A 22,519-nucleotide genomic window follows, 5' to 3' on the forward strand; every position below is an offset into this window, starting at 1 on the left:
TTGAGAGGAGGGTAACGTGCGGCAGGGACAGCCAAGACTGCTTTTGGAAGAGACCTAGATGCTTGAGCCCCGGGCATGGGGAAGAGTTAGCCTGGCCCTGAGAAGGGGAGAGTGCGAGGATTGGCAGAGGGCCCGGCCCATGCAAAGGCCTGGAGATGAGAATAAGCATCTTGTTACCTGGGAACGGAAAGACAATTAGAGAGGATGGGCCAGAGAGAACACAGCAGTGTGCATCTACATCCTGGTTCATTGCCTGTAAGGATGCAGGACCATGGCTCCCCTGCTGCCAGGTTATAGCAAGGAGATGTTCTGGAACAGGAAGCCAGCTGGGCAGTGTGGGGACTAGGATGGAGCAAGTGTCCCCTCTCATCCCTCACTCTCCTCTCTCCCTTGTTGGACTTTCTTTTTTTTTTTTTTTTTTGAGACAGAGTCTCGCTCTGTTGCCCAGGCTGGAGTGCAGTGGCACCATCTCAGCTCACTGCAAGCTCCGCCTCCCGGGTTCATGCCATTCTCCTGCCTCAGCCTCCCGAGTAGCTGGGACCACAGGCGCCCGCCACCATGCCTGACTAGTTTTTTGTGTTTTTTAGTAGGGACAGGGTTTCACCATGTTAGCCAGGATGGTCTCGATCTCCTGACCTCGTGATCTTCCCGCCTCGGCCTCCCAAAGTGCTGGGATTACAGGCTTGAGCCACCGCTCCCGGCCTGGACTTTCTTTACCTCATGATCCCACAGCCTCAACCCCAACTCCATGAGACTTTTGCCAGATCCTTTTTATTGTGTCAAGACTCACACTGTTTGACCTCAGGAAGTTACCAAATTGGCCTTTTGAGTGTTATGAAGATAATAATAATAGCAGGGCCGGGTGTGATGACTCAGGCCAGTAATCCCAGTACTTTGGGAGGCTGAGATGGGAAGATCCCTTGAGGCCAGGAATCCAAGGCTGCAGTGAGCCATGATCATGCTGCTGCACCAGCCTGGGCAACATAGTGAGACCCCACCTATGCAAAAAAAAAAAATTTTTTTTTTAATTAACCAGGTGCAGTGATACACGCCTGTAATCCTAGCACTTTGGGAGGCTGAGGCTGGAGGATTGCTTGAGGCCAGGAGTTCAAGAGCAGTCTGGGCAATACAGTAAGATCCTGTCTCTACAAAAATATTTTAAAAAATTAACCAGGTGCAGTGGTACATGTCTGTAATCCCAGCATTTTGGGAAGCTGAGGCTGGAGGAACTGTCTGAGGCCACGAGTTCAAAACCAGCTTGGGCAATATAGCAAGACTCCCATCTCTACAAAAAATAAAAATTAGCTGGGCATAGTGGCACATGTCTGTAGTCCCAGCTGCTCAGGAAGCTGATGGCCAGAGAATCGCTTGAGATCAGGAGTTCAAGGCTGAAGTGAGCCATGATTGTGCCACTGCACTCCAGCATAGATGATAGAGTGATACCCTGTCTCTTGGAAAATAAAAAGAACAGTATTAGCAGACACTTGTGTAGCTCTTACTACATGCTGATGACTGTTCGAATTGTTCTTATATATATTATGAACTCATTTGATTCTCCTTGCAACCCTGAGAAGTAGGTAGTCATCATGTCCATTGTACGAATGAAAAAACTAAGAAAGACACAGAGAGGTTAAGCCTCTTGCCGAGGTCACGCAGCAAGCGAATGGCGAAGCCAGAACTTAAACCCAGACATCCTGACTCCAGGACCCTGCTCTTACCAGTTGGCCCTACTCTACCATCCCAGGAGGAATAAGAAACATCTAGAGGAAGCTAGTCACTTCTATCGTAAGGATATTGCCCGGAGAGATGCTGGTGACATCACGTGGAATCCTTTTTGGGAGGACTGTGGGAGAAATCCCTGCCAAAAATAATTGAGCTTTCTCCTGAGCATCTGGTGTACTTTTGTTTCAGGACACTGAGAACCGCATAAATGACCAGCTTTCCCTTTTTGAGTTGGCTGCTAAGGAGCTTGGAGCCAAACTTATGGCCCGGCCATATGCTGATTGTTCAGGTTTTTAAGGGATGAGTTTTTCTTAGCCTCGTTTCTGGCTCTGTCTTATGTCCCTGCTTTTGTTTTTCTTCTTTTTCTCCCTTGCCAAAAAAAAAAAAAAAAAAAAATTTTAAGGGACTTTTTAGAATTTTTTTTTTTTTTTCTTTTGAGACAGGGTCTCACTTTGTCACTCAGGCTGGAATGTAGTGGCGCCTTCATAGCTCACTGCAGACTTGAACTCTTAGACTCAAGTGATCCTCCTACTTCAGCTTCCCGATTAGCTGGGACTGGAGGCCATGTGCCACCATGCTCAGCTAATTTTAAAACTTTTTGTAGAGATGGGCTTTTACTATGTTGCCCAGGCTGGTCTCAAACTCTTGGGGTCAAGTGATTCTCCTGCCTTGGCTTCCCAAAGTGTTGGGATTACAGGCATGAGCCACTGCACCTGGCCTAAAAATCTTTATAAGAACGATATAGGCCGGGCATGGTGGCTCAAGTCTGTAATCCCAGCACTTTAGGAGGCCGAGACGGGTGGATCACGAGGTCAGGAGATCGAGACCATCCTGGCTAACACGATGAAACCCCATCTCTACTAAAAAATATAAAAACCTAGCCGGGCGAGGTGGCGGGCACCTGTAGTCCCAGCTACTCGGGAGGCTGAGGCAGGAGAATGGCATAAACCCGGGAGGCAGAGCTTGCAGTGAGCTGAGATCCGGCCACTGCACTCCAGCCTGGGCGACAGAGCGAGACTCTGTCTCAAAAAAAAAAAAAAGAATGATATATGTTCATTGTAGAAAATTTGGAAAATAAGGTAAATTTAAAGATGGTGATTAAAATCTCCATTAATCCCTAATTTTTAATGACTGCATAGTATCTCATTCTGTAGATGCATCTTAAATTTGTAAATTGGTTGGACACAGTGCCTCACGCATGTAATCCCAATACTTTGGGAGGCTGAGGCGGGAGAATTGCTTGAGCCCAGGAATTTGAGACCAGGCTGGGCAACATAGCTAGACCCTGTCTCTACAAAAAAATTTTAAAAATTAACCTGGGCCAGGCGTGGTGGCTCACACCTGTAATCCCAACACTTTGGGAGGGCAAGGCGGGCAGATCACCTGAGGTCAGGAGTTCAAGACCAGCCTGGCCAACATGGTGAAACCCCATCTCTACAAAAATACAAAAAGTAGCTGGGCATAGTAGCAGGTGCCTGTAATCCCAGCTACTCCAGAGACTGAAGCAGGAGAATCACTTGAACCCTGGAGGCGGAGGTTGCAGTGAGCCAGGATCATGCCATTGCACTCCAGCCTGGACAACAGAGCAAGACTCCATCTCAAAAAAAAAAAAAACTAGCCTGGTATAGTGGCTCACACCTGTAGTCCCAGCTACTCAGGAGACAGAGGTGGGAGGATCGCTTGAGCCATGGGACATCGAGGCCATGGTGAGCTATGATCACACTGCTGTACTCCAGCCTGGGTGACAGAGCAAGACCCTGTCTCCAAAAAAAAAAAATTTTTTCTAGCATGTGTAATAGCTTTTGATGAAAATAATTTCTAGTTGTCCAATTTTAAACAATGCTTAATGAACCTCCCTTATAGCAATCAGATGCTTGTCCACAAAGTTTCCATGGGCTGAATTCTTAGCTTTGGATTGGCCGAATAAAATGCAAATTGTAGAAACCTTAATGGCTCGGCTGTGGACTGGCAGTCTGTTCTCCAAAAATATCTAATCCCCGCTCTCATATTTAATTGGCGCTATCTTATGGTATTTTACATATCCTTGTAAACCACTTAGAGTCCTCTCTGGAACAAGGCAGGGCACAAATAAATATGTAAGCCTCAAGCTGCCTTGGCTTCCTGATTAAATTATCCAGCCTCAAACACAATAATAGCCTCATTTTATTAAGAGGTAGGCGCTTGCTGTCTTCCCGTTGGCTACTTCCTGATAGCCAATACTCCTCCTGTCCCCAGGACCCTGTAGCAATGCCTCTGTCCCCAGGGAAGCACCAGGAATTGTTTTTGTTGTTGTTGTTGTTGTTGCTTTTTGAGACGGAGTCTCGCTCTGTTGCCCAGGCTGGAGTGCAGTGGCACGATCTCGGCCCATGGCAACCTTCGCCTCCTGGGTTCAAGCGATTCTCCTTCCTCAGCCTCCTGAGTAGCTGGGATTACAGGCGCCCACCACCATGCCTGGCTAATTTTTTGTATTTTTAGTAGAGATGGGGTTTCACCATGTTGGCCAGATTGGTCTTGAACTCCTGACCTCGGGTGATCCACCCACCTTCGCCTCCCAAAGTATTGGGATTACAGGCGTGAGCCACTGTGCCCGGCCACCAGGATATTTTTTTTTCTTTTTTTTTTTTTTTTTTTTTTTTGAGATGGAGTCTCACTCTGTTGCCCAGGCTGGAGTGCAGTGGAGCAATCTCGGCTCACTGTAAGCTCCGCCTCCCGGGTTCATGCCATTGTTCTGCCTCAGTCTCCTGAGTAGCTGGGACTACAGGCGCCCGCCACCACGCCCGGCTAGTTTTTTGCATTTTTTAGTAGAGACGGGGTTTCACCGTGTTAGCCAGGATGGTCTTGATCTCCTGACCTTGTGATCCGCCAGCCTCAGCCTCTAAAAGTGCTGGGATTACAGGCGTGAGCCACTGCGCCTGGCCTCCAGGAATTGTTTTTGAACCAAGATATAGGTGGTGGAGTAGTAAGAGACGATGATCCCTGGCCCGACAGCAAGAAAAACTTTTCCTGCCTGTGTCCTACTCAGTTAATCCTGGACCTGTTTTAGAGGCTGATGTTTAATTGGGGCAGCCTCAGCAACAGTGTTTGAAAGATTCCAGCCAGAAAAGACATTTGAGGAACAGCTACTTGAGTGCATAGCTTCACTGTCTTAAAGCCCATTAGCAGGAATATTAAACCCTGAACCAAGGGCTCAGCAAAGAGAGAGTGGTTGGCAGGGCTATCGCGGTAGCTCATGCCTATAATCCCAGCACTTTGGGAGGCCAAGGTGGGTGGATCGCTTTAGCCCAGGTGTTCAAGATCAGCCTACGATCAGCCTAGGAAACATAGTGAGATCCCCATCTCTACCAAAAAGAAAAATAGCCAGTCCTGGTGGTGCACACCTGTAGTCCCAGCTGCTGGGGAGGCTGAGGCGGGAGGATTGCTTGAGTCAGGGAAGTTGAGGCTGCAGTAAGCCTAGATCATGCCACTGCACTCCAGCCTGGGCAACAGAGCAAGACCCTGTCTCAAAAAAAGAAAAATAAAAAGTGCATTGGCTTCTTTAGTACATCTGCCACATCCAAGGTGAGACAGGCTGCTAGACCACAGATTTCTATGCTGGAGAACGCCTGTGTTCTTGCACCTGCTGTTATAAGCATTTCCCCTAGAGTAGGACACTCTCTGTTCCTCCCTAGTCTTCTGACTGCCAAGAGCTCTTAACTTTGTTTCCAAGCTAGACCCAGTCTGGGAGAGCTAGCACATTCCAGAACATTCTGAACATAGCTGAACCTTCCAGAACATTCCAGTGGTTCCTAGGGACATGCATTGACTGCATATCTGAACTTAAACCCAATGGCCAAAACAGAGGACCTCTGCGTGCTGAGATCTGGCAGCCAAAACCCAGGCATTTAATTACACTGCTGCAGAGAACACTCCGGTGAGATGCGTCCAACGCAGACAATTATTTTAGGAAAACCATGGAGGCCTTCTCTCTGCACCACTTAAATCTTGCTTCTCTTTTACAATTCAATATTTCCTCTGTCGAGAGAAAATGGCTTGTTTGCTTCAAAGGACACACTAGGAAATGTAGGAAGATGTTAATTACGTTGAACCAGCGGCTTTGTCTCTGCACAAAAGATATTCCTTGGGGGGTTCTATCCAAATTGCTTGGGGACCAGAGCCAGGGGAGGAGGGGCAGGGATGCTTGGGCTCCTGTTTGATGTTTTTCTTTGTTTTTTGTTTGTTTTTTTGTTTTAAAGAATTGGATTTATCAAGAAGGGAGGGCCGGAGGAGGTGGCTCATGCCTGTAATTCCAGCACTTTGGGAGGCTGAGGCAGGTGGATCATTTGAGGTCAGGAGTTTGAGACCAGCCTGGCCAACATGGTGAAACCCTGTTTCTATTAAAAATACAAAAATTAGCCAGGTTTGGTGGCGCATGCCTGTAATCCCAGCTACTTGGGAGGCTGAGGCAGGAGAATTGCTTGAACCTGGGAGGTGGAGGCTGCAGTGAGCCGAGATCCCACCATTGTACTCCAGCCTGGGTGACAGAGCGAGACTCCCTCTCAAAATAAAACAAAAAAGCAAAAATAACCAGAGAGGTAACAGTGGCTCATGCCTTGTAATTCCAGTGCTTTGGGAGGCTGAGGCAGGAGGATCGCTTGAGCCCAGGAGTTTGAGACCATACTGGACAATATAGCAAGACTCTCATCTCTACAAAAAAATTTAAAAAGTAGTAGGTGTGATGGTGAGACTAAAGGCATTTAGTCTTAGCTACTCGGGAGACTGAAGAGGGAGGAATCACTTAAGCCCAGGAGGGTGAGATTGCCATAAGCCATGATAGTGCCACTGCACACCAGCCTGGGTGACCAAGTGAGACTCCATCTCCAAAAAAAAAAAAAGAGAAGAAGAAGAAGGGAGGTAGGAGAGTAGTTCTGGATCCTCCCAGAACCAAAGGCACAGGCTTTCATGGGGTATTCCTCTTGTACTGGGCCATCCTTGCTGTCTTAGGTCAGGCTTCTTCAGGGAGGATGTAAGTGCAAGTATCCACCTAAGAGAGTCCAGGAAGAACCAGTAGGGGAGCAGTGAAGTGAGAGAGGAAGTGAAGGAAACCCATGCAGGGAGAGTTAATGAGTACCCCAGGCACATCAGCTCACACCTGTAATCCCAGCACTTTGGGAGGCCGAGGCAGGTGGATCGCTTGAGCCCAGGAGTTCAAGACCAGCCTGGGCAGCAAAGCGAGACTCTGTCTCTATAAAAGGAAAAAAAAAAAAGAAAATGTTGGGTGTGTTGGCACCTGCCTGTAGGCCCAGCTACTCAGGAGGCAGAGGTGGGAGGGGATGGCTTAAACCCAGGAGTTTGAGGCTGCAGTAAGCTAGGATTGCACCATTGCATTCCAGTGGCGGGTGACAGCAAGACCCAGTCTTGGGCAACAGCAAGACCCCATCTTAAAAAAATAAATAAATGTGCCAGGCGCAATGGCTCTTGCCTGCAATCCCAGCACTTTGGGAGGCCAAGGTGGGCAGATCGCTTGAGGCTAGGAGTTCGAGACCAGCCTGGCCAACATGGTGAAACCCTAACTCTACTAAAAATACAAAACTTAGCCAGGCATGGAGGCAGGTACCTGTAATCCCAGCTACTCGGGAGGCTGAGGGATGAAAATCGCTTGAACCCAGGAGGTGGAGGTTGCAGTGAGCTGAGATCGCACCACTGCCTGGGTGACACAGCAAGAGTCTGTCCCAAAAATAAAAAATAATAAAATGAGTGAATAAATAAAAGAGAAGTAAGGAGCAGGTTGCTTCTGTGGACAACTGAGGTGCAAATCTAATGGGTTCCTCTGGGAGATTTCATGGAACATACACCTTCGAGTTCTTTCCCACTGTAGAGGCAAGAGGGGTGGTGTTAATCACTAATGCCTGTGGGTCATCTTTGACGATTGCTGGGTGTATTTTCTGCTGGCCCCATGCAAGGGCAGGGTGGAGTCTGACCACCAGAGAAAGCTCTTGGCTGTGGCCAATCCTGGGCACACCTGCAGTGAACGTTAGCTCCACCCAGCTCCTACCTGAGTACAAGGAAGGCGGAGAAAGTGAGTTACTGTGCTTCTCTGCCGGGGCTGAGGATGTGCAACTTACAAAGGGGTTATCCCCATTTAGGAAGGGTGTACAAAGGCTCAAAGTATGACTAACTATAATAGTTTCAGCTGGCATTTATGAATGGTTTGTTTTCCTTATAGATTAGTGGGGGAGTCAAGCTCATCTGTACAATTTGTACAATTATATCATTTGCTCATATTCCAATAAGGCTTAAAAAAAAAAGACTTGATTGAGTGGGAGAGAAAAAGGTGGGCTAATAGTTGGAGTCCCTGGGATTGCTCATAATTCACAGCTTGGTTTCTCTGTGCTGCAGCTCACGGCACCGGTTCTGCTGGGAGATCTAGTAACGGCTGTGCAGATGATCAATGATTGTGGTGCTTTGTTTCTCTGTAAAACACTGGGGGTTTTTTAAATCAGAATTTCTTCCATGCCTGTCAGAATGCATCCTAGAATAGGACCAGAATCTTCCATTTACCGCCTCTATGGCCACCACCCATCATCGCCTGCCTGGATCCGTGCAGTCACCCCTGCCCTGGCCTCCCTCCCTCATCCTCTAGAGCAGGCAGAGGTCGCTGTAACACCCGAGTAAGGTCATGTCCCGCCTCTGCACAGAACCCTCCATGGCTCCCACCTTCCTCAGAGCAGAACCCGAAGCCCTCACTGCTTCCCACAAGGCCTTGCCCCATCACCTCCCTTCCTTCATCTGCCTCCACTTACCCATACTCAATCTGCTCCAGCCACGTGGGCCTCCTCCTTGTTTCACAAACACACCAGGCGTGGTCCTGCCTCAGAGCCTTTCCACTTGCTGTTCTCTCTGCCTGGAACCCCTTCCCCAGATATCCAAATGGCTCCTCCCTCACTTCCTTCAGGTCTTAAGCAAAGACTTCAGGTTTTGAACAAATGAAACCTACATGTGCAAGCCCAAGCCAGTTACCCCACAACCCTCACGTTCCCCCACATCCTTTTTTTTTTTTTTTTTTTTTTTTTTTTGAGATAGAGTTTTGCTGTTTTGCCCAGGCTGGAGTAAAGTGGTGTGATCTCGGCTCATTGCAACCTTGGCTTGCCGTCCCCACCCCCCCGGGTTCAAGCGATTCTCCTGCCTCAGCCTCCCAAGTAGCTGGGATTATAGGCGCCCACCACCGTGCCCGGCTAATTTTTGTATTTTTAGTAGAGACAGGGTTTTACCACGTTGGCTAAGCTGGTCTCGAACTCCTGACCTCATGTGATCCACCCACCTCAGCTTTCCAAAGTGCTAGGATTACAGGTGTGAGCCACTGCGCCCAGCCTCTTTATTTTTTTTAAGAGATGGGGTCTTATTCTGTCACCGAGGCTGGAGTGCAGTGGCACAGCCATAGCTCATTGCAGCCTCGACTTCCTGCACCCAAACGATCCTCCCGCCTCAGCCATGTGAGTAGCTGGGACCACAGGTGTGTGCCATCATGCCTGGTTAGTTTTTGTATTTTTTGTAGAAACAGGGTTTTGCCATGTTGCCCAGGCTGAAGTGCAGTAGCACAACCATAGCTCACCACAGCCTCGATCTCCTGGGCTCAAGCAGTCCTTCTGCTTCAGCCTTCTGAGTAGCTGGGACCACAGGTGCATGCCACTACATCCAGCTAATGTCTTTTTGTTGTTTTTTTTTTTTTAATTTTTAGTATAGATGAGGTCTTGTTATGTTGCTCAGGTTGGTCTTAAACTTCTGGCCTTCAGTGATCCGCCCACTTCAGCCTCCCGAAATTCTGGGATTACAGGCGTGAGCCAACGTTCCTGGGCCCCTCCAGATATTGATCAGGATTTGTAATGACAGAAATGCCCCCTGCCTTCTCCTTTTGTTCTGTCTCACTCGTCCCTCAAGTTCATCTCAAGAGCCCATTCTCTTGGACACCTCCTCAGAGACCCTCAGCCTGAGGGAAGACCCCCTGTTACTCCCTGCACTATCTGTTCAAAGCACTCACTGCAGCATGTGGTTCCAGAAGTATCAATGGCATTAAGTGATAGATGTCCGTCTCTCCTAGTAGCTCCATGGACAACCACCAGATGTTTTCTTCATTCCTTCTCTTCCTTGATCCTATCCCAGACCCTATGCCTGGGACAGAAGAGGCTCTCATCTTCTTTTTTTTTTTTTGAGATGGAGTCTTGCTCTGTCGCCTAGGCTGGAGTGCAGTGGTCTATCTCGGCTCACTGCAACCTCCACCTCCCAAGTTCAAGCGATTCTCCTGCCTCAGCCTCCCATGTAGCTGGGATTACAGGCGCCCGCCACCACGCCTGGCCAATTTTTGTATTTTTAGTAGAGACAGGGTTTCACCATGTTGGCCAGGCTGGTCTCGAACTCCTGACCTCAGGTGATCCACCTGCCTCATGGGTATCTTCTAGTCAGTTTTAAAGTTTATGACTGTCTTATGCCTAGAGTTCCCTGGTACTTATTAGCATTTCTAAGGCTCTGATAAGTCCCGCAGTAACAAAACTTGTTTCTCCCAGTAAGACACACATTTATTTGACCACAGAGCATCCTTTTCCCAGCACACCTGGTAAGATTACCAGTGTTGCAAGGAGCATGGCTTGGGAAACAAAGCCATAATTGATCGCTGGATTATCTGAGCATTTTGTCTGCCATTACCTTGCCTGAGCGGCTCCAGGTAGGGTGGGGCACAGCAGGGTTGCACTTAACATTTAGTGGCCCTGATGGCTGGGCACAGTGGCTCACGCCTGTAATGCCAGCACTGAGGTGGGTGGATCACCTGAGGTCAGATCCTTTTTTTTTTCCTTTTGAGATAGGGTCTCACTCTGTTACCCAGGCTGGAGTGGAGGCCAGGTGTTAGAGACCAGCCTGGCCAACATGATGAAACCCCGTCTCTGCTAAAAATACAAAAATTAGCCAAGCATGGAGGCGTGCACCTGTAATCCCAGCTACACGGGAGGCTGAGGCAGGAGAATCCCTTGCACCAGGGAGGCGGAGGTTGCAGTGAGCCCAGATCGCGCCATTGCACTCCAGCCTGGGTGACACGGCAAGACTGTGTCTCAAAAACAAACAACAACAACAAGAAGAAAAAAAACACCAAAACCCGAAAAACAAACAAACAAAAAAACCATGAAGTGGTCCTGAGATAGCTCCAGAGCCGATATGTCACTGTGGCCTGGGGAAGCAGAGAGGAGGTCCAGGTTTGGGTGTTGAGGGGATCTCTGTTTTTTTTGTTTGTTTTTTTTTTTTGTTTTTTTTTTTTGAGATGGAGTCTCGCTTTGTCACCCAGGCTGGAGTGCAGTGGCACAATCTCTGCTCACTGAAAGCTCCGCCTCCCGGGTTCACGCCATTCTCCTGCCTCAGCCTCCTGAGTAGCTGGGCCTACAGGTGCCGACCACCACGCCCAGCTAATTTTTGTGTATTTTTAGTAGAGACGGGGTTTCACCGTGTTAGCCAGGATGGTCTCGATCTCCTGACCTCATGATCCGCCTGCCTCGGCCTCCCAAAGTGCTGGGATTACAGGCGTGAGCCACGGCGCCCGGCAGATCTCTGTCCTAATGGTAGTTACGGAGACAGTGTTGTGTGTGTGCGTGAATCTGTGAGAGAATGAATTCTGGTCTTGGAGAACAGTTGAGTCCTCCAATTCCTTGCCGTGTTCCTTAACCCCTCCGCACCTCAGTCTTGCCATCTGTGAAATGAGGCTCCTTAAGGAGGGCCTGAGATCACACACAACAGGCACTGGCATATGCCTGGAACCCAGCAAAGGGCACCTGTGATTTCCCCGGGCCCCCTTCCTGTCCCAGCGAGGGCGAGGCGAGACCCTCACTGGGATCCCAGTCTCTGACACCCATCTCTTTGCAGACTCTCTTCCAGAGCCCAGAAGAGGGCTGGCAGCTGTACACCTCAGCCCAGGCCCCTGACGGGAAATGCATCTGCACGGCTGTGATCCCAGCGCAGAGTACCTGCTCTCGAGATGGCAGGAGTCGGGAGCTGCGGCAACTGATGGAGAAGGTGAGAACCTTCCAGGTGCCCTGGGGGCGGCTGGGAAAATCTCCCAGTTCTCACCCCGCCCTCCAGCCCCATCCAGGTCAGCCAGTGGCCATATCCAGCTATGCAAATTATTCAGAGCTGGCTGATAATCCAGCTCCTCTCCAGGCAGGTCCTTTTTTTTTTTTTCCCCTTTTGACGCAGGGTCTCACTCTGTTACCCAGGCTGGAATGCAGTGACATGATCAGCTCACTGCGGCCTCAAACTGGGTTCAAGCAATCCCCACTCCTCAGCCTCCGAGTAGCTGGGATTACAGGCATGCACCACCATGCCCTGCTAATTTTTATATTTTTTGTAGAGATGGGGTCTCCCTATGTTGCACAGGCTGGTCTCAATCTCCTGGGCTCAAGTGATCCTCCTGCCTCGGCCTCCCAAAGTGTTTGGATTACAGGGGTGAGCCACCATGCCCAGATGGATACTTTATCCACTATCTGTTCAATGCTTTTTTTTTCTTTTTCTTTTTTTTTTTTTTTTTTTTTGAGACAGAGTCTCACTCTGTCACCCAGGCTGGAGTGCAGTGGCATGATCTCGGCTCACCACAACCTCCACCTCCCAGGTTCAAGCGATTCTCTTGCCTCAGCCTCCCGAGTAGCTGGGAATATAGGTGTGTGCCACCACGCCCAGCTAATCTTTGTATTTTTAGCAGAGATGGGATTTCACTATACTGGTCATGCTGGTCTCAAACTCTTGACTTCAGGTGATTTGCCTGTCGTGGCCTCCCAAAGTGCTGGGATTACAGGCGTGAGCCACTGCGCCCAGCCTGTTCAATGCTATTTTGGGAGAGAAGCCAAGCACTTACTGGGGTTGGGGTAGGGGAAGGAAGGAAGACTGGAGGGGCAGCATCTCAGTGTCCTAGGTGTGAGCTCTGGTCCACCAGGCACATCCCACTCAGCTTTGCAGTTCACCAGACTCCTCTGCTAAGAAGGTGCTCTGTGCCCGTTGGCCCAGAGGCTCCACCCCAAGAGGCTCCTATAAAAGTTTTCTTCTACTTCTGATCATGGTCAATAGAAAATAGTCCCCTGGACCGGGCATGGTAGCTCACGCCTGTAATCACAGCACTTTGGGAGGCCGAGGCACGTGGACCAATTGAGGTCAGGGGTTTGAGATCAGCCTCTACTAAAAATACAAAAATTAGCCGGGCGTGGTGGCATGTGCCTGTAGTCCCAGCTACTCGGGAGGCTGAGGCAGGAGAATTGCTTGAACCTGGGAGATGGAGGTTGCAGTGAGCTGAGATGGCGCCACTGCACTCCAGCCTGGGTGACAGAGCGAGTCTCCATCTCAAATAAATAAATATAAATAAATAAATAAATAAAACTTATAAATTGCTGATGTCTGGAATTTCCCACTTAATATTTTCGGACTGCGGTTGGCCTCAGGCAGCTGAAATGTGAAACTGCGGAGAAGGGAAGAGTGCTGTAAAAATGTTTTGTGGCGTTCAGGGTGGGTATTAGGCTGCTGGGTTTCTGAGAGTTTCCAAGTGTCATGTGAATAATTGTATAGGAAAGTCTGTATTTCAACAAGCATCCAGTGGTGACTCTGAGTTTACCTTAGCCAGGTGAGGTAAGGAGTCCACTTTACTCAGGTGAAGCTGGTAGGAATCTACCTTAGCCAGGTGAGGGTCTACCTTAGCCAGGTGAGGGTCTACCTTAGTCAGGTGAGGGTCTACCTTAGCCACGTGAGGGTCTGCCTTAGCCAGGTGAGGGTCTCCCTTAGACAGGTGAGGGTCTACCTTAATACGGTGGGAGTCTACCTTAACCAGGTGTTCACCTTAGCCAGGTGGAGTCTACCTTAGCCAGGTGAGAGTCTACTTAAGCCAGAGATGGAGTTCACCTTAACAAGGTGGCTACCTTAGCCAGATGTTCACCTTAGTCAGGTGGGAGTCTACCTTAGCCAGGGGGAGTTCAACTTACCCAGGTGGAGTTCACCGTAGCCAGGTAACTCCTGGCTACGGTGAGGTGGGAGCTGGGGACTCTCAGGTTGGGTCAGGAGAGGCCAGGGCAAGGGAAGTTTATTTAACTCATTCAGCCAAAAAGTACTTACTGAGCCTCTACTCCAGGCCAGTGCTGGGCACTGGAGGTTAAGCTGTGGACAAGCTAGACGCAGCCTCTGTCTCCGAGGGTCCCACCTGAAGGAGGCAGATGGATAAGAATGTTCTACGTAGTCACACTGGGAAAGAAATGACCAGGCAAGAGGAGAGTGAGTGAGCGGCTACCTGGGACAGAGTGGTCAGGGAAGGATGCTTTGAGTGGGGGATGCTGGAGCTGAACCCTGAAGGATGAGAAGGAGCCAGCCATGGGAATGTGGGGGGAACAGCACTCCAGGTAGAGAGACCAGCAAGTGCAAAGACCCTGTGGAGGGAAGGAGCTTAGAGTCTGTGAGAACAAAGAGAGAGGAAGTGGGTGGGGTGGGGGGCGGGGCAGGACCAGCCAGCGCAGGATCTGTGGAGGAGGAAGGTGATTTAATCTCTGTTTTGAAAGTTCCTTCTGTCTGCTGTGTAGCGAATTGACTACAGGGGATGAAGGTGGAACTGGGAGACTAGGGAGGAGGTGAGAGGTGGTGGTGGGTGGACCAGATGGGAGCCAGTGGGTAGGAGGGAGAGAGGGATGGATGGATGGATTGGGCACACGACTGGGAGGCTGCTGGTAAGCTCAGGGGAGGAGAAGGTGGCCTTGTTGGTCTGGTGTTTGCGCAGCCTCTGGCCCTGCCAGCTCTTGTCTGTGGCATCTCTGGGTTGGGATTTGGGGAAGGAGGTCTGGTCCCTTCAGTTGTCCCCATTCCTAGGTCCAGAATGTCTCCCAGTCCATGGAGGTCCTTGAGCTGCGAACGTATCGCGACCTCCAGTATGTACGCGGCATGGAGACCCTCATGCGGAGCCTGGATGCGCGGCTCCGGGCGGCTGATGGGTCCCTCTCGGCCAAGAGCTTCCAGGTGGGTCCTCCTGGGTCCAGACCAGAGGTCAAACGAATGATTGGGATTTGGTATCCATTAGTTCCTACAGTGGAGTCATGTCTGGGAAGAATCTAGGGTCCAGTCTGAGCCAAATGCCAAGGGCCATGTGTGCATCAAAGACAAAGAGTGAAGTTATGAGTCAGAGGTTGAGGTCATGTCTGGGTCAAAGGCCAGAGGTCAGGCTTGGCCATGGTTCCATCTTGATGCACAGGAGCTGAAGGACAGGATGACAGAACTGTTGCCCCTGAGCTCGGTCCTGGAGCAGTACAAGGCAGACACACGGACCATTGTACGCCTGCGGGAGGAGGTGAGGAATCTCTCCGGCAGTCTGGCGGCCATCCAGGAGGAGATGGGTGCCTACGGGTACGAGGACCTGCAGCAGCGGGTGATGGCCCTGGAGGCCCGGCTCCACGCCTGCGCCCAGAAGCTGGGTATGCCTTGGCCCTTGACCCTGACCCCTGATCTCTGACTGCCACACCCAACTCCAATATCACCTGTTTGTGCCTAGAAGCTGGGCACAGTTTTGACCTCTAACTTCTAAACCTCAACCCTTGACTTTCCTACCTAAGGCTACACCTGAGTCTAGAAGCTGGAAATGGCCCTGATCCTTGGCTTCTAACCCCTCACTCACAACTGAACAACATATTGGGACCAGATTTTTGAGTCTTCCCTCATCCCTGGTCCCAACTTTCCCAGCTTGATCATAGCACTTCATCTTTGCCCTGCCTCTCTTGGGCTGTTCCCTTCCCCATCCTCATTCCCCCTGTTCCTGCCTCCCAGGCTGTGGGAAGCTGACCGGGGTCAGTAACCCCATCACCGTTCGGGCCATGGGGTCCCGCTTCGGCTCCTGGATGACTGACACGATGGCCCCCAGTGCGGATAGCCGGGTGAGTGACTGCGCCCACCCCTGGGGTCAGGGCCTGGGAGGGACAGAGCCTCTGACTGCCCATACGTGCCCCGGGAGTTCACACTGGTGACTGTCTTGTAGCCCAAAGTGTCCTGGATCCCCCAGGGTCATTGGACCTCCCTGTCCAGTAACCCCCAAGTGACCAAGGGCTTTGCAGCCCTGTGAATCCCAGTCTATTGACCTCCAGTGTCTGTATAGTGGCTAGTGGTTACTGAGTTCTACCGACCAGTTCTCAGGGACTACTGATGTCCAAGTAACTACCCAATGACCAATGCCTTCCCAAGGACAAGAGACCTCCTCCACCAAGCACTGCTCAGTGACCTTTGGACTTCTAGTAGCTTCCATGGTCATGACTGCCTATCACTTAGACACACAAGAACCATCCATGAGGCCAGGCATGGTGGCTCACGCCTGTAATCCCAGCACTTTGGGAGGCTGAGGTGGGTGGATCACCTGAGGCTGGGAGTTCGAGACCAGCCTGACCAACATGGAGAAACCCCGTCTCTACTAGAAATACAAAATTAGCCGCGCATGGTGGTGCATGCCTGTAATCCCAGCTACTCAGGAGGCTGAGGAAGGAGAATCGCTTGAACCTGGGAGGTGGAGGTTGCAGTGAGCCAAGATCGCATCATTGCACTCCAGCCTGGGCAACAAGAATGAAACTCTGTCTCAAAAACAAAACAACAAAAACAACAAATGCTAGATAACATGATGACAGCGATAATGTCAATGACACACCTAGTCACCTCGTGGTGACAGGGGTTAGTTAACCATGGCAATGAATTCAGGTGATGTCCTATCATTCAGTGGCTGTCCAGTGACCACTAACCACCCAGTATCCAATGACCAGGGAATTCCTGGACCCAGTGAGTCCCCAGGGGCTGCAGTTCCCCAGGTCCTTTGGGATGAAGCATTGTCCACTTCAGGTCTGTTTTAAGATCAATAGCAGCTGGGTGCGGTGGCTCACGCCTGTAATCCCAGCACTTTAGGAGGCCAAGGCAGGCAGATTACTTGAGTTCAGCAGTTTGAGACTAGCCTGGGCAACATTGCGAGACCTTGTCTCTACTAAAGATACAATAAATTAGCCGGGCGTGGTGACTTGTGCTTGTAGTCCCAGCTATTCGGGGGGCTGAGGTGGGAGGATCGCTTGAGCCTGGGAGATCAAGGCTGCAGTGAGCCGTGATTGTGCCACTGCACTCCAGCCTGGGAAGAACGGTGAGACCTTGTTTCAAAAGAAAAAAAAGGCGGCCGGGCCCGGTGGCTCAAGCCTGTAATCCCAGCACTTTGGGAGGCCGAGACGGGCGGATCACGAGGTCAGATCGAGACCATCCTGGCTAACACGGTGAAACCCCGTCTCTACTAAAATACAAAAAAAATTAGCCGGGCGAGGTGGCGGGCGCCTGTACTCCCAGCTACTCGGGAGGCTGAGGCAGGAGAATGGCGTGAACTCGGGAGGCGGGGCTTGCAGGGAGCTGAGATCCGGCCACTGCACTCCAGCCTGGGCAACAGAGCCAGACTCCGTCTCAAAAAAAAAAAAAAAGAAAAAAAGAAAAAAAAAAGGCCAGGTATGGTGGCTCATGACTGTAATCCCAGCACTTTGGGAGGCCGAGACAGTGGATCACAAGGACGGGAGTTCGAGACCAGCCTGACCAACATTGCGAAACCCCATCTCTACTAAAAATGCAAAAATTAGCCGGGCGTGGTGATATGCACCTATAATCCCAGCTACTCGGGAGGCTGAGGCAGGAGAATCGCTTGAACCCGGGAGGTTGCAGTGAGCTGAGATCACGCCACTGCACTCCAGCCTGGGCGACAGAGACTCCATCTCAAAAAAAAAACAAAGACCAATAGCACTCACTGGGATCGTGGTCCCACTGGGGCCATGCAGTTCCCCAAGAAACTGCAGCCCCTGGGGACTCACTGGGCCCAGGAATTCCCTGGTCATTGGATATTGGGTGGTTAGTGGTCACTGGACAGCCACTGAGTGATAAGACATCACTTGAATTCACTGCCCGTGGTTAATGCTGTCACCACGAGATAATCATGGTCACACTAGGGCCATAATTGGTAATGAATGGTCAACAGAATTCCCATGACTAATGACCACTTAGTGACCGTTGATCTCTAATGGCTGTAGCTGGTGCTGGGACCCTTGGGTCACTGGTGGTGGCCCCCCCTCCCCAGTGACCAGCGGCTGTTCCCGTAGGTCTGGTACATGGATGGCTACTACAAGGGCCGCCGGGTCCTGGAGTTCCGTACCCTGGGAGACTTCATCAAAGGCCAGAACTTTATCCAGCACCTGCTGCCCCAGCCGTGGGCGGGCACGGGCCACGTGGTGTACAACGGCTCCCTGTTCTATAACAAGTACCAGAGCAACGTGGTGGTGAAATACCACTTCCGCTCACGCTCCGTGCTGGTGCAGAGGAGCCTCCCGGGCGCCGGTTACAACAACACCTTCCCCTACTCCTGGGGCGGTTTCTCCGACATGGACTTCATGGTGGACGAGAGCGGGCTCTGGGCTGTGTACACCACCAACCAGAACGCGGGCAACATCGTGGTCAGCCGGCTGGACCCGCACACCCTCGAGGTCATGCGGTCCTGGGACACCGGCTACCCCAAGCGCAGCGCCGGCGAGGCCTTCATGATCTGCGGTGTGCTCTACGTGACCAACTCCCACCTGGCTGGGGCCAAGGTCTACTTTGCCTATTTCACCAACACGTCCAGTTATGAGTACACGGACGTGCCCTTCCACAACCAGTATTCCCACATCTCGATGCTGGATTACAACCCCCGGGAGCGCGCCCTCTATACCTGGAACAACGGCCACCAGGTGCTCTACAATGTCACCCTGTTTCACGTCATCAGCACCTCTGGCGACCCCTGAGCCAATGCTGTGGTTCAGGCTGCTGCCTGGGGGGCCTCCGGGGGTTGGGGGCCCTTTTCATTCTGCCTGTGTCCCTCAAGGGTGATCTCTGTCTCTGTCATGCCCTTTCTCCCCGCCTTTTTGCTGGGCCTTTGTTCTCTGCCTGTGTATTTCTATTTTCTCAATTTCCCCTCTTCTCCTTTATTGATCCCTGCTTTTAATACACTTCTTTCTTTCTGCCTTTTTATGGATGTCTTTTTCTTTTTATGGCTCTGGTTCTCCAGTTCTTTCCCTGTCTCTGCCTCTCTCTGTCTCTCTCACTCTCTCTGTCCTTCCACCCCTCCCTCCTTGCTTCCCACCCATTCCTCATCCCTCACTCCCACCCCCACCCCCAGGAGTTGAGTGCATGGATCTGTTTCTTTTTTTATTTACACTTTTTCTTTCCGGTTTGCCGGAATAAACGGGACCTTTGACATTTGATGCTTTGATGACTCTGTGTGTCCAATAGGGGCAGAGGTGGAGGTGGCCCCAAAGATCAAGCCTGGAGACCCATCTCCAGTGAGGATCCCCTTATTCCATGACTTGAGCTTAAGCAAACTGGGGGGAAGGGGTTCCCCAGGGCCAGCCCTTTGGAGAGATGGCTGAGGAGACCCAATCCCAAGTTGTTTTGATGGAAAGCAATTCATTTAAAAGCAGTTTGATCAAAACAACTGAGAATTCTAGCACAACAATGAAAACTGGTCTCAAATGAGTATTCTCCCGTCACTGGATTGCCACTCTCTGATCACTCTTGATGCATTACTAAGTGGTCTGGAAAAAAAATTTTTTTTTTGAGACAGTCTTGCTCTGTCACCCAGGCTGGTGTGCAGTGGCATGATCTCAGCACACTGCAACCTCCGCCTCCCGGGTTCAAACGATTCGCGTGCCTCAGCCTCCCGAGTAGCTGGGATTATAGGCACACACCACCACGCCAGGCTAATTTTTGTATTTTTAGTAGAGATGGGGGTTTCGACATGTTGTCCAGGGTGATCTTGAACTCCTGGGCTCAAGTGATCCACCCCCCTCGGCCTCCCAAAGTGCTGGGATTACAGGCGTGAGCCACTGAGCCCGGCCAGTCTGGCAATTTTTTAAAATGGGTTTTTAACAATCGAGCTGGCTTCTGACAAGCTGGGTATGAAAGAGTAGGGCCCAGCTGAATTTTTCTTTTTTCTTTTTTCTCTTGTTGCTTTGTAATTTCAAAAATCGTTTTTAAACGAGTCACATTTGTGCCGAGTTAGCTAATCACAAAAAAAGCTAGAAACAGCCTAAAGGGGCACTCAGGTGCCTTCAGCTGAACACACTCACCCTCCACACATGGAGCCTGTTTACTTGGAAGAGGGATTGGGCAGGGACAGCCCTTGATGGGGAACCAGAACTCTTGGAGGGGAAGGCGAGGAAAAGACAAGATGTTTTGGAGGCAGGAAAGAAGAGTATGAGGGAGACAGGAAGAGACTGAACTATGAGAAGGCCGGATACAGCAGCTCATGCCTGTAATCCCAGCACTTTGGGAAACTGAGGTGGAAGGATCGCTTGAGCCCAGGAGTTCAAGACCAGCCTGGGCAACCTAGCAAGACCCCATCTCTAAAAGAAATTGACAAAACTAGCCAGGCGTGGTGGTGTGCGCCTACAGTCCCAGCTACTCGGGAGGCTGAGGTGGGAGGATCTCTTGAATCCAGGAGTTCGAGGCTGCCATGAACCATGAGTGCCACTGCATTGCAGCGGGGCCACAGAGTGAGACCTTGTCTCAATTTTAAAAATAAAAAAGGACAAGCTAAGTCCTCAGCAGCCTTACAGATCTGGCTAAAGACAGGGGAGGGGAAGTCACAGACGGGGAAGAACCAGATGAGGGCTTTATACGAGCCAGGCCTGTCTGAAGGCCTGCGTGAGGTGGATGTAAGGGGTGCAGCCAGGCTAGCTGGAAGGGGTACAAGAACGGTGAGGAGCGTCACCTTTGGGGCTGAGGGGCCAAGAATGAAGATAGGGGAAGCTGCCCAGGTGATCCTGCCCCATGTTGACCCCAGTGGTTGGTTCCTATTGAATCCAGAGCAGAAACATCATTTAAAGAATCCCAATGGCCCGGACCCCCACCCCGCTGAGGCCACAGAGTGGGTGCTCCCCACTCCCCCCGGGGGAGGCTCTCCCCATCTCTAATTAATGGTTTCCCTGATTAAATCATCTCCGCTCCATGCTGCCATCTCCGGGAACTCGGATACTGGGGCCATATTGGGAATGAAACCAATGAATAATAAATGGGACTGCCTAATGTACTCATTTAAAACCAATTTTTAGAGAAATCCTCAAGAAAAGCAATTAATTTCCATTTAAGCGAATATGTTTGACATCGGAAAAAGGATTCATTCCCGGATTAGCACGTGGAGAGGCACTTTACTCTGTACCGGCTGAAAAAATGAAATGAAAAGCAGCACAAAGCTGGGACACCTAGAACATCTGTATCCCCCCAATTCCCACCCCAATTTACATTTATCTGGAGGCAGAGAGTCTCCACAGTGAGAGAATGGGGTAGTTTGTTGCCCTTAGACACTGGGTTCTCCCAAAGTAAGGTAGAGAATTGAGGATGCTGAGGTCCACAATCTTTGTCCACAATACGCTGAGTGCTGGGGAGCCACATTCTCAAACCGCGATTGGGGCTGGGTGTGGGTGTGTCCATCACGTCTGTACCAGGTCCTCAGAGAGACCTCACACACACACACGCAGGCTCAGAGCTTTTGAGTTTGTGGTTTTTGTTACAAACAAGGATGGGCAGGCAGACTAACACTTCCCAGGCCAGGATCAATCTGTGTGCATGTGTGTGCGTCTTCGGCTGTCCACTGCTAACTCACTGATTTCCCCTCTCATCATGGACATGGGCACCGCGAAGCCAACTCCAATCCTGGGGCAGTAATCCCGTTTACCCCAAGGTGACCTGCTCCAGCCCTGCCCTGCGGCCACAGAAGCCAGGGACGTGGAGATTGACCCCCTGGGGCAGGTCTGGCCTGGGAGGTGCCTGTAAAGTGGCACTAGGGAAGACTACACTGTCACCATCCTAAAGCCCTGGGATTTATGCCCTGGTTCTAGGCAGGAGGGGGTGAGTGGGAGGTAAGGGAATGCACAGCTGCTTAATAATGAATCACGGCCCTGAAGTGGGCTCTGGAGGCATGGTTACCTAACAGCGACATTCTCATTTGGGTTTTGGCCACTGCACAGACAGACAAGGGAAGGGGGTGCCTGGAGGGGCAGGTGGTCACACTCAGACCAGGGGACTCCCGAAATGCACAGGACACAGAGATAACCAATCACATGGCCCCACACATTACTGGGCAAACGCAGACACATACATACACACACACACACACACACACACACACACACACAGGTGGGGGGCAGCATCTCCCACACAGGACGATGCATACCCTTCCCTGGGCTCTGCTGCTGACAGGACACAAAGCCCACTCTTCACCTTGGAGTGGAACTCGGCAAACCCTCTGGGCCCCAGCCACTAATTTCCTATCCTTCCAGAACCAGGGCCTCCACTGTTCCAGGAGGGGTGCAGCCACTTCCCCAACCCCACATCCAACTGCTAGTGTGAATGGTGGCGCGGCTGCCTCACTCCCAACCCCCTTCCACCAGGCGATGGGAGAACATTCTGCCTGGCGGTGTAGCCATGCAGCCAGCTCTCCCCAGCCCTCTGGAGCTGAGAGGAAACCCATTAAACCTTCCTAATGACAAACGCTCCGGCAGGCAGGCAGCAGGCGAGTGAGCGATTGCTCCCGAAGCCAGCCAGATGGGAGCAGGCGCAGGTGATTGTTTATGAGGCTTGGCCTTTATTAGAAACTCAGCGCTTGTGGGAGGGGAGGTCCCCTGGGGCCAGGCTTTAGTTGCTCAGGTCCCTAAGCTCTGCCAGCCAGGCACCCCCACAATCTGGGCTGGTGCCCATCAAGTGGAGGGGGAATAGGGCATTCAGGCATAACCACTTC

The 22,519-nt window shown here is 51.1% G+C and overlaps 1 protein-coding gene across 3 annotated transcripts in view; it reads left to right on the plus strand.

Annotated features, from left to right (window-relative positions):
- Positions 1 to 18,986, plus strand: part of OLFM2 (olfactomedin 2) — an 83,940-nt gene extending 64,954 nt beyond the window's left edge. For 2 of the 3 annotated variants that reach the window (XM_037992383.2, XM_037992381.2), the window contains exons 2-6: positions 11,602 to 11,751; positions 14,569 to 14,715; positions 14,948 to 15,167; positions 15,517 to 15,623; positions 17,850 to 18,986. In XM_037992383.2, coding sequence (XP_037848311.1) covers positions 11,602 to 11,751; positions 14,569 to 14,715; positions 14,948 to 15,167; positions 15,517 to 15,623; positions 17,850 to 18,527 — 1,302 coding nt within the window. In that variant the 3' untranslated portion in view covers positions 18,528 to 18,986. The remainder of the gene's footprint in view (positions 1 to 11,601; positions 11,752 to 14,568; positions 14,716 to 14,947; positions 15,168 to 15,516; positions 15,624 to 17,849) is intronic. The other variant, XM_037992382.2, reaches the window with a different exon arrangement.
- The last annotated feature ends 3,533 nt before the right edge of the window (positions 18,987 to 22,519 follow it).

The sequence above is a fragment of the Chlorocebus sabaeus genome, chromosome 6 (assembly GCF_047675955.1).
Source record: "Chlorocebus sabaeus isolate Y175 chromosome 6, mChlSab1.0.hap1, whole genome shotgun sequence".
Classification (NCBI taxonomy): Eukaryota; Metazoa; Chordata; class Mammalia; order Primates; family Cercopithecidae; genus Chlorocebus; species Chlorocebus sabaeus.